The 12,768-nt window shown below is 39.7% G+C and overlaps 1 protein-coding gene across 1 annotated transcript in view; it reads left to right on the top strand.

The window, feature by feature from the left end:
* sec31b (SEC31 homolog B, COPII coat complex component) overlaps nucleotides 1-12,768 on the top strand; it is a 95,654-nt gene that overhangs the window by 25,092 nt on the left and 57,794 nt on the right. The window contains exons 10-11 of the mRNA XM_059946344.1: nucleotides 3,449-3,601; nucleotides 4,956-5,186. Of these exons, the coding sequence (XP_059802327.1) occupies nucleotides 3,449-3,601; nucleotides 4,956-5,186 (384 nt within the window). The remainder of the gene's footprint in view (nucleotides 1-3,448; nucleotides 3,602-4,955; nucleotides 5,187-12,768) is intronic.

Below are 12,768 nucleotides of genomic sequence, written 5' to 3' on the forward strand. Positions count from 1 at the left end.
CCCCTTGGTTATGTGAAATCTTTAATGATGCGTTTGCTAAGGATTACCTCAATCTTTTTATGAAGCTGCTATCTCTCTAATTCTTAAAAAAGATAAAGATCCTACTTTATGTGCATCTTATCGCCCTATATCCTTATTAAATGTAGATTCTAAGATTCTTACAAATATTTTAGCCATTAGATTAGAAAAGGTACTATCACAGATTATTTCAGAAGATCAAACTGGTTTCATTAGGAATCGGTATTCCTTTTTTAATGTTAGAAAATTGATTAATATAATTTATACTTCATCACCCACAACCCCAGAATGTGTTATCTCATTAGATGCTGAAAAAGCTTTTGATAGAGTTGAATGGACATACTTATTTAATGCATTGAGAAATTTTAATTTTAGTCCTAATTTTATATCATGGATTAAATTAATATATTATAAACCTGTTGCTTCTGTTCTTACAAATAATTATAGATCCTCTTTTTTTCAATTATCTTGTGGTACGAGACAAGGTTGTCCTTTAAGTCCTTTATTATTTAATATCGCATTAGAACCTTTAGCCATTGCTATTCGTGAATCTCCTAATATTTTTGGTATTACCCGTAATGAGAAGTTATACAAATTATCACTTTATGCTGATGACTTGCTGTTATATATTTCTGATCCTGACAGGTCTATTCCCGCTATTTTATCCTTGTTGGCTCAATTTGGTAGTTTTTCTGGTTATAAATTAAACTTAGATAAGAGTGAATTATTCCCCTTAAACGCGCAAACTTTATTGAATGACAGGATACCATTTAAAGTTGTTACTGATAACTTTATCTATTTAGGTATAAAAATTACCAAGAAATATAAAGATTTATTGAGACTGAATTTTTTACCTATGCTTCATCAAATTCAACAATTTACTACAAGATGGTCTCCCTTATTCCTATCATTAGTTGGATTAATGCTATTAAAATGATGATTTTACCGAAATTTTTATATTTATTTCAAGCCTTACCAACTTTTATTCCTAAATCTTTTTTTGACAACATTAATTCAGAAATTTCCTCATTTGTGTGGCAAAATAAAAACCCCAGGTTAAGTAAAAGGCAATTACAAAAATCTAAAAAAGATGGTGGTTTAGCTTTACCTAACTTTAGATTTTACTATTGGGCGAATAATATTCGTAACCTAACGTATTGGAAATTAGATTTGGACTCACCATTGTGTCCACAGTGGGTAAATTTGGAATGCAATGAGGTAAAGGGATATTCTCTATTTTCCGTTCTTGGTTCTTTTCTTCCTGCTGATTTAGTTAAATTCAATAAACAGGTATCTAATCCTGTTATCAAACATGCACTACGAATTTGGTTTCAATTTTGTAAGTTTTTTACTCTGAAAAACTTTGTTCTTGATAGCCCTATTTTACTTAATTTTTTTTTCAAACCTTCATTGACAGATCAAGCTTTTAGCATATGGAAAAGGAAAGGTATAAAATGTTTTCGTGATCTTTTTTTTGAAGGTACTTTGATGTCTTTTGACCAACTTTCCAACAAATTTAAATTACCTAAATCTAATTTTTTCAGATATTTACAAATCAGAAACTTCTTACATAAAGTTCTACCATCTTTTCCCAATTCAACTTCAATGGATTTCTCAGATTTGTTTTTTACCTTAAATCCTTGTCAGAAGGGATTAGTAGCTTTTATTTATAATATGATTATGAAGATACAACCAGAAATATCAGATAGAATTAAACAAGAATGGGAAAAAGAACTTCGATACAATATATCAACAGATAAATGGGAAAAAATTTTACAAATGGTTAATTCCTCTTCTACATGTGCTAAACATGCTTTAATACAATTTAAAATTGTACATAGAGCTTATATGTCTAAAGATAAGCTTGCTCGATTCTATTCTCATATTAACCCTCAATGTGACAGATGTCATTCAGAAGTGGCTTCATTGACCCACATGTTTTGGTCATGTCCCACTTTACATAACTATTGGAAGGACATATTTGTTACCATTTCCTCAATTTGGAATATCGATTTACAACCTCATTTTATTACTGCAATTTTTGGTATACCAAATGAGGATGGTAATCAGTTTTCCCCTTCAATCAGACGAATGATTGCTTTTGTAACATTAATGGCCAGAAGGTCTATATTACAAAACTGGAAAGAAGTAAACCCTCCTACCACGTCTCAGTGGTTTTCTCAAACTATTTCTTATCTGAGTTTGGAAAAAATTAGAAGCACTATTTTTGACTCATCAATTAAATTTGAAGAAACTTGGGGACCGTTCATTCGACATTTTCATATGAGTTAATTTGGCCTTTTCCAGACCTCCTCTCTGCTTATTCTTGTTCAGGTATGGAGCTCCGGAGTTTTTTGACACTATCATATACTTATAAACTGTTATTATTGCCCATGTTAGTTTAGTTTAGTGTTTTTTTTCAATATATATTCTTTTTTATATATTTTCAAATTTTTTTTTCCTTTTCTTTTGACGATTATTTTTGTTTTTTTTCATATATAATTATATAGACTTGATTGATTAATGTACCTTTTTTGTTGATGTTTAATAGGATATTATTATCCTATTATTAATGCAATTTCAAGTCTACTGTATTCATAACCTATTCATTATTATGTTATGTTTATATATATATATATATATGAAACTCAATAAAAAGATTGAAAAAGAAAAGAAAGAAAGAAAGAATATTATTCTGTTACCTTTCCGTTATGTTTGCTATGCCTGCATACAAACATATTGTAAATCATGCCATAGGACTCCCAGATGATTTGCAACTCGGAGCTCTGCAGTATCTAGATCATTTTGTATTTGTACTGCCAAAAAGACAATTTCACATTTATTCGTTTGCTAGATCTTTGCTCCCTCAACCCTTTGTAGTGTCCTTTATAGTATTTCACTAATTGATCCCTGATCTAAAAACACACACACACACCCTGCCCCCACCAGGTCAGGCAGGAAATGTTGACCCTTAATTCCTTTCTTCGTGGATGCTGCCTGATGAGTTGGGATCTTCCAGCATTTTGTATGTACTATTCTGGATTTTCAGCATCTGCAGAATCTCTTGTATTTATGATTTTCTGCTCTCAGATCTATTTTTATGCCATCAGCAAATTAATACCCATGCCGTCTGTACCTTGTAAAACTTAGAGGCCCCAGATGTGATCTCCGTGGTATACTACTTTTTCCAAATTCCAACCAGAAAAAGATTCAGTTTTCCTTCTCTGTTTCTTGTAAGCCAGTCAGTCTTCTAGACATGCTAAAATTTTACCTTTTAGTTTAATTTAGTTTTATTTTCCACATCAACCTTTGATATGGCACTTTATCAAATGTCTTCTAGAAATCCCAAGTATGGAGAGCCATTTGAACCTTTTGTTTTCTGCAACACTTAACTTTGAATGTTTTAAAATATTGTGTCTTTTGATTTCAGATTTCTTCTTCATTCAAAAACTTGGACCCTTTTGGCACTGGGCAGATACTTCCACCACTAGATATCCCTCAGAAAGCAGTTCAGCCCACTGTGATCCTTCCCTTGAAAAAGCCTCCCAAGTGGATCAGGAGACCTGTTGGAGCATCATTTGCTGTGAGTCAGACCAGTTTTAGCATTAGTCTTGTCATTTTCCTTTCTTAATAATTCATTATATTGAGATTTTGTTATTTACACAGTTTGCTGGCTAATTTTGGAAAACTGCTTATTTTAAATTTCAAAAGTTTGAGGAGCACAAGACAGAGCCCACATTGAAGGCTGACTTCATTGTCATAGCAAGCACAAAGCCAGGTCTTGTTTGCAGCACACGAGTGTTGGACTTTGTTCTGGGGGAAAATGAGGAAGATACAGCTATCAGGAAGCTACAGGAAGATAAACTAAATCGAGAAAATTGCTGTGAATCCTCTCATTTCTTTAGGACACTATGCCACCTAACAGAGATAGGACTCTGTTGCTGAACAGTTTCGAACTAGCATCAGTCACGTGCACTTGTATGGCTGTTTAAACACTATACCGTGCTTAGAGCGAGCAGTTTTTAAATAACGCCAATTACTCATGTTTGTGTTCAAAAAGCACAGATTTTTTTCACTAATAGTTGGCGAGAAATAAGCAGCAAGACAATTCAGAACACAGATGCCAGAGATGGTAGAATGAAAATGAAACAATTCACTGCTTCAATAAGTTAGGAACTACGAAGAATTTGAATGTATCAACAATCATCTTGAATGTTACAATGAAAATGAAAACTTGGATGCAAAAGTTGAAAGACTTACATTAAGGCAGTCGATTATCTGCATTAGATATCTGTGCTTGCGAACACTGGATGAGTTCCTTCATTGGTAACTATTGGGAACTAATACAGTTTTAGAGTAGTATTGGTAGTGTTCTCTGTTTATTCTGTATTTCATTTAAGTACGTATTTGTTACTCAGTTAAATGGTAGTTTGCCTGCTTTATACCTTTTGGCTAATTGAGACAGCTGCTTAATGGGCCAAAATGTACAGGTCCCGATGTGTCCCAATTAAGCGAAATCCACTTGCTTTCCTTCTATCCACCATTCCAAAAATGTGCAGGTTGGTAGATTACTTGGCCACTGTAAGGATCTAGAGATTCTGGATGGATATGTGGGGAGAAATAAATGGAATTACTGTAAAATGAGTGTGCCCACGCTTGATCTTTGACAGACACTTGATGGGTCAAAGGGCCTGTTTTGTACTGAATAAATTGAAAATGCTAACTCTTGATTTAAAACTTTTTAGCTGTACTGTACTTGTATGACCTTAGATCTCTTATATAAAGACATTGGTAAATGTATTCAAAATTTATGAAAACACTAGAGCAACCACTGTTAGAGAATAATATACTCCAGGTTTGGTTTTGTTATGATGTAGAAACAAGTTGAGAGAATTTGTATTTTTCTCTGTCTTTTACGACTGTATTTTAATTCGCAGTTCGGAGGGAAGTTGATTACTTTTGCCAGCTCCAAAGCTGCTGCTCCACAGATACAGCAGCCTGTTTCACGCCAGGTCTTCGTTAGTGTGGTTACTACGGAAACAGAGTTTTTGCGCCGTTCAAATGAGTTACAGACTGCACTCCGGTCAGAGGCATTTATCCATTACTGTCAGTCCAAGATTAATGTTGCTGGAACAGAATTTGAAAAGAACATCTGGAACTTTTTAAAGGTGTGTACTGTTTAGAAAGTTCTTATAACTGTTAGAATTTGCTGGATAAGATCAGTAAAAATTGACGTCATTGAAATTGTTCCTAAAGGATTTATAACAAAATCCTTTTTAGAGCAAACAAATGTCAAAGTAGTGGATGATCACCCTTCTTAGTTTGCTTTAAATGGGAATACAGCTTCTTTCAGTACTAATCAGAATATTAATTATATTACAATTTAAAATACTTGACATAGACTCAGTTGAATGGTTTGTATCTGAGCCGTAATACTCATTGACTCTGCCCGCCCTCTCCGGGCGGAAATGACGTCAGAGGTGCATTACCAAAGTCTCTCCCCGCGCGCTGGCTATTTGTGAGCCGGTTCGCCTGCGCAGAAAGTGGGTCGCCACAAATCTATGTTTATTTAAGTATAGATTGTGCACAGAAACATCATGTTGTTTGTCTAGCCAAACATACTTGAACTTTAACCAACAAGATCAGAATCTGTTTTATTATTACTGACATAATAGAAGCATAGAAAACCTACAGCACAATACAGGCCCTTCGGCCCAAAAATCTATACTGAACATGTCCTTACCTTAGGAATTACCTAGAGCTACCCATTGCCCTCTATTTTTACAAACTCCATGTACCTATCCAAGAGTCTCTTAAAAGACCTTGTCGTTTCTGCCTCTACTGCTGCCGGCGGCAGCCCATTCCACACATTCGCCATTCTCTGCGTTTAAAAAAAAACTTACTCCTGACATCTCTTCTGTACCTACTTCCAAGCACCTTAAAACTATGCTTTCTCGTGCTAGCCATTTCAGCCCTGGGGAAAACCTCTGACTACCCACACGATCAATGCCTCTCATTATCTTGTACACCTCTATCAGGTCACCTCTCGTCCTCCGTCGCTCCAAGGAGGAAAGGCCGCGTTCACTCAACCTATTCTCATAAGGCATTCTCTCCAACCCAGGCCACATCCTTGTAAATCTCTTCTGCACCCTTTGTATGGTTTCCACATCCTTCTTTTAGTGAGGTGACCAGAATTGAACACAGTACTTCAAGTGGGGTCTGACCATGGTCCTATATAGCTGCAACATTACCTCTCAGCTCTTAAACTCAATCCCATGGTTGATGAAGGCCAATGCACCGTGTGCTTTCTTAACCACAACCTAGCAGCTTTGAGTGTCCTATGGACTCCGACACCAAGATCCCTCTGATCCTGCACACTGCCAAGAGTCTTACCATTAATGCTATATTCTGCCATCATATTTGACCTACAAAAATGAACCACCTGACACTTATCTGGGTTGGATTTCATTTGCCACTTCTCAGCCCATTTTTGCATCCTATCAATGTCCCACTGTAACCTCTGACAGCCATCCACACTATCCACAACACCCCCAACCTTGCGTTATCAGTAAATTTACTAACCCATCCCTCCACTTCCTCATCTATGTCATTTATAAAAATCACAGAGAAGGGGTCACAGAACAGATCCCTGAGGCACCCCACTGGTGACCAACCTCCATGCAGAATATGACCCATCTATAACCTCTCTTTGCCTTCTGTGGGCAAGCCTGTTCTGGATCCACAAAGCAATGTCCCCTTTGATCCCCTGCTCCTTACTTTCTCAGTAAGCCTTGCAAGGAGAACCTTATCAAATGCCTTGCTGAAATCCACATACACTACATCTACGGCTCTACCTTCATCAATATGTTTAGTCACATCCTCAAAAAAAAATCAATTAGGCTCATAAGCCTTTGACAGAGCCATGCTGACTATTCCTAAACATATTATGCCTCTCCAAATGTTCATAAATCCTGCCTTTCAGAATCTTCTCCATCAACTTACCAACCACTGAAGTAAGTCTCAGTGGTCTATAATTTCCTGGGCTATCTCTACTCCCTTCCTTGAATAAGGGAACAATATCTGCAACCCTCCAATCCTCCGGAACCTCTCCCATCCTCATAGATTATGCAAAGATCATTGCCAGAAGCTCAGCAATCTCCCCACTCACTTCCCACAATAGCCTGGGGTACATCTCATCTGGTCCTGGAGACTTATCCAACTTGATACTTTCCAAAAGCTCCAGCACATCCTCTTCCTTAATATCTACATGCTCAAGTTTTTAAGTCTGCTGCAAGACATCCCTACAATTGCCAAGATCCTTTTCCGTAGTAAATACTGAAGCAAAGCATTCATTAAGGACCTCTGCCATCTCTTGGTTCCATGCACACTTTTCCACTGTCACACTTGATTGGTCCTGTTCTCTCATGTCTTATCTTCTTGCTCTTCACATACTTATAGAATGCCTTGGGATTTTCCTTAATCCTGTCCACCAAGGCCTTCTCTTGGCCCCTTCTGGCTCTCCTAATTTCATTCTTAAGCTCCTTCCTGCTAGCCCTATAATTTTCAAGATCTCTATCATTTCCTCGTTTTTTGAACCTTTTGTAAGCTTTTATTTTCTTCTTGACTATATTTACAACAGACTTTGTACACCATGGTTCCTGTACCTACCATCCTTTCCCTGTCTCATTGGAATGTACCAATGTAGAACCCCACGCAAATATCCCCTGAACATTTGCCACGTTTCTTCCATACGTTTCACTGAGAACATCTGTTTCCAATTTATGCTTCCAAGTTCCTGCCTGATAGCCTCATTTTTCCCCTTATTCCAACTAAACGTTTCCCAACTTGTCTGTTCCTATTCCTCTCCAATGCTATGGTAAAGGAGGTAGAATTGTGATCACTGTCTCCAAAATGCTCTCCCACTGAGAGACCTGACACCTGACCATGTTCATTTCCCAATACCAGATCTAGTACAGCCTCTCCTCTTGTAGGCTTATCTACATATTGTGTCAAGAAACCTTCCTGAATACACCTAACAAACTCCACCCCATCTAAATCCCTCACTCTAGGGAGATGCCAATCAATATTTCGGAAATAAAAATCTCCCACCACGACAACAGTGTTATTATTACATCTTTGCAGAATCTGTCTCCCTGTCTGCTCCTTGAGTCTCCACAGAGACTCCATGATTTTCTTCTTTTCTGCAGCTGTGACGCTATCCCTGATCAAAAGTGCCACGCCCCCACCTTTTTACCTCCCTCTCTGTCCTTTCTGAAACATCTATAGCCTGGCCCTTGAAGAAGCCATTTCTGCCCCTGCACCATCCAAGTCTCTGTAATGGCCACAACATCATAGCTCCAAGTGCTGGTCCACGCTCTAAGCGCATCCGCTTTGTTCATAATACTCCTCACATTAAAATAGACACGTCTCAAACCATTGCTCTGAGCGTGTCTCTTCTCTATTACCTGCCTATTCCCCTTTTCGCACTGTCTCCAAGCTTTCTCTGTTCGTTAGCCAACCTCCCTTTCCTCCGTCACTTCAGTTCTGTTCCCACCCCCCCAGCAATTCTAGTTTAAAGTCTCCCCAATAGCCTTAGCAAACCTCCCCTCCAGGATAACGTGTCCTTTTTGTACAGGTCACACCTGCCCCAAAAGAGGTCCCAATGATCCAGAAATCCGAATCCCTACCCTCTGCTTCAATCCCTCAGCCACACATTTATACTCCACTTCATTCTATTCCTATACTCACTGTCACGTGGCACAGGCGGTAATCCTGAGATTACTACCTTTGAAATCCTGCTTCTTAACTTCTTCTAACTTCCTGTAGTCTGTTTTCAGGATCTCCTTCGTTTTCCTACCTACGTCTTTGGTACTAATACGTACCATGACCTCTGGCTGTTCTCCTTCCCACTTCAAGATATTGTGGACGCGATCAGAAACATCCCGGACCCTGGCACCTGGGAGGAAAACTACCATTCGCATTTCTTTCATGCATCCACAGAATCACCTGCCTGACCCCTAACTTTAGAGTCCCCTATCACTGCTGCCATCCTCTTCCTTTCCATACCCTTCTGAGTAATCACTCTTGATTGCTTCCTTGTCACTGATTAGATTTGCTAATAACAGCAGAATCATAGGTGAATTTATAGATGGCATTTAAGGTGTACCTAACCACGCGTTTATTAGTGTAGATAATAGGCCATCTCCCCCAACAGTACTCAAACAGGAGTATTTATTGTTAAGGGAGACAGCCACTGGGGTACTCTCTAGCATCTGCCTCCTGCCCTTCCCTCTCCTGACTGTTACCCACTTATCTGTTTCCCCAGGCCCTGGAGTGACTACCTGCCTATAGCTCCTCTCTATCCCTGACCAGATGAAGGTCATCGAGTCACATCTCCAGTTCCCTAACGCGGTCCCTAAGGAGCTGTATCTCGATACACCTGGTGCAGATGTGGCTGTCCGGGAGGCTGGGAATTTCCTGGACCTCCCACATCTGACACCGAGTACAGAAAACCGGCCTCACACACATACTTTCTGTCTGTATCCTACCCAAGTAACCTACCTCACCTCGACTCTTTATCACCAAAGCCCCATTGAGCCATAGCCTTCCTACTCTGTCTCCCTCTTCTCCAATACCCACTATATAAATCTTTTTAAACTGTCCTCACTGGCTAACCTCCAAACGCTTGCGCAGTCGTGCCCTGTTCAAAATGCTGAAGAAATAACCATCACCTGTTGAATTCATCTCGCTTTTAAAACCATCAAATTTGTGGTTTTGCAAGTCATACAATGCAAGGCATAAAATTGCTCTAAGTTGTAAAAGAAAGTAGTGCAAAAGGCGAATAATAAGATACAGGTAGTCCCCGAGTTACGAACATCTGACTTATGGACAACTCGTACTTACGAACCGAGGAAGGAGAATGACTTCCGCCATTTTAAGTTGGATCCTGACGCCGTCCACCATTTTAAGTCGTTGCCATTGGCACTGTGTTGAGTGTTTAACTTTATATTTGGCTTAAAATTTTCTTAGTAAGATTCACCTTGACCCCCCCCCAACCGTTCCGGTCGGCTGGTGGCGCAGTGAGATCAGCGCCGGGCTGGAGAACGGAGGTTTCCGTGCCGGGGTGATATCGAGCTCGCAACTCGACCTCGTAACAAAAAAGCACTGCCACCTTCAGTTTAAATTCCCACGCGAAATATTGTGGATGATCAAATATGCAAACCCAGCACAACCCTCACTTGTCCCATTCAGACGTCTCAGTGCAGTGGTCGTTAGGACCCAGTGGACCTCGGGAGCCGGCGGAGGTCGGGACCCGATAACCTGCAGTGCTTCTGTTCTAATGATGGGAAGCAATCACGATTGAAAATAAAGTGCAAATAATAAAGTGTTTGGAAAGAGGTGAAACGCCATCGGTCAATGGAAAAGCGTTAGGCTACAGTTGGTCAATGATCGGAACAATTTTAAAGGATAATGAATAAAGTGAGAATAATAGAGCATGTGAAAGGCCCTGCCCCGATGAAAGCTACAATTATTACTAAGCAACACAGTGGTTTAATTATTGGAATACATATGTTTCTTAAGTGTTTTATATGCATAGAAAGGTAAAATATATACTATATACTAAGACAAACGTTTGACTGATGCTAAGTAGTACCGGATGTACTTGTTCCGATGTACATTCAAATCCGACTTAAGTACAGACTCAGGAACGGAACTCATACGTAACCCGGGGACTGCCTGTAGTGTTCATGTTTTCATTGATCATTCAGAAATTTGAGTGTGCATCCTCATGCTCCTGTACCTCTCTGATAATAGTAACGCGAAGGGTGCACGTCCAAGATGATGGATGCCACCTTCTTGAGGCACAGCCTCTTAAAGATGTTCTTGATGGCGGGGAGGTTGTGTTTGTAATGGAGCTGACTCAGACTGCAACCCATTGCAGTCTCTCACAATCCTGTGCATTGGAGCCTCCATACCAGGTTGTGATGCAGCCTGTTAGAAAGCTCTCCACCATAAGTCTGGTGGGTCAGTGGAATCTTGCGTAAAGGTAATGGTCCATGGTGTAAAAAAAGGTTGGGAATCCTTGGTCTATAGTACAAACCCCATTTCCAGAAAAGTTGGGATATTGTCCAAAATGCAATAAAAACAAAAATCTGTGATATTGTAGCGGTGTGCTACACGCAGCGCTAAAATTACGACACGGAGTCGGTAACTGCAGTCGAAGGAAAAAACTTTATTCGAAATCTTCAGCCTCACTTTTAAGCCTCCCTCAACCTGCCCCCCATGGCGCAGAGGCTCCAAAGCTCTGTGCTCGCAAACCCCCGTAGGCTATCTAATTGTGAGTCGGTTCGGATGTGCCAGGAAATTGGTCGCCACAATATGTTAATTCATGTGAGCCTTTATTTAACTGACAAAAGTACAAAGACAAGATTTTCAATAGTTTTACTGACCAACTTAATTGTATTTTGTAAATATACACAAATTTAGAATTTGATGGCTGCAACACACTCAACAAAAGTTGGAACAGAGTTAAAATAAGATTGAAAAATGCATAGAATATTCAAGTGACACCAGTTTGGAAGACTCCACATTAAGCAGGTTAATTGGTAGCAGGACTCCAAGATGGCGGCACGACGCAGCACGCAGCGGCCTCTCCAGGTATTAATATCCGTTATCTGTAAGTAGGGGCTGTGTACAATCCTGATTTGATGGAGACGGACGTGTGAAGCACAGAGGAACATCTGGTGGAACTTTTGAAATGCCTGTTTCGCTGCTGCTGCTACTGTGCGATTAGAGAAATCTCTGGGAGGAAGGCCCCGAATCCTCGGCTTTGCCTGTTGCTTGGCGGCTGGTGCCATGGTTGAAGCGCTCAGCAGAGTCGGTGCTCGGTGTCGGAGGGCTGGTCGGAGGCTCGAAGTTTTTGGACGGACTCGGGTTGGCTGTGGTTGGAACTCCCAAAGTGCTGTATTGGCAAACTGCGGCACTGGAGGTTCGTGGCAGGAAGAGTTTTTCTTCCTTCTACCGTCTGCGTGAGATGATGGGCTGTTGGGACTTTGAGACTTTCTTTTAAACTGTGCATGGACTGCTCTTTTATCAGATTACGGTATTGCTTTGCACTGTTGAAACTAAGTGTTATAATTATGTGGTCTTTGTCAGTTAGTCTTTTATCAATTATGGTATTGTCTGCATTGTTGAAAACATATGTTAACTATAACTATATGTAACTGTGGTTTTGAGTATGTCTTGTAGCTTTAGGTTTGTCTGATGGGTTTGTAGTTCCTTTCTGGGGAACGTGCTAAGACAGTAGCGCGATAATGATACGCAGCAGCCTCTCTGGACTCTGGATTGGGGATTACCAAACGTTATGTGGTTTTTCTTGTGTGGTCTGTTTTGTGCTTTTTCGTGATATCATTCCGGAGAACATTGTCTCATTTTTTAACTGCATTGTATTTGTGGTTTATAAATGATAATAAACTGAATCCAAATCTGAAGGTGAGGTATCATGACTGGGTATAAAAGTAGCGTCCATCAAAGGCTCAGTCTTTACAAGCAAGGATGGGTCGTGGCTCACCCCTTTGTGCCAAAATTCATGAGAGAATTGTTAGTCAGTTCAAAAGGAACATTTCCCCAACGCAAGATTGCAGAGAATTTAGGTCTTTCAACATCTGCAGTACATAATATTGTGAGAAGATTTAGAGAATTCAGAAACATCTCAGTGCGTAAAAGGCAAAGTCGGAAACCACTGTTGAA

The sequence above is a fragment of the Hypanus sabinus genome, chromosome 21, assembly GCF_030144855.1.
Source record: "Hypanus sabinus isolate sHypSab1 chromosome 21, sHypSab1.hap1, whole genome shotgun sequence".
NCBI lineage: Eukaryota > Metazoa > Chordata > Chondrichthyes > Myliobatiformes > Dasyatidae > Hypanus > Hypanus sabinus.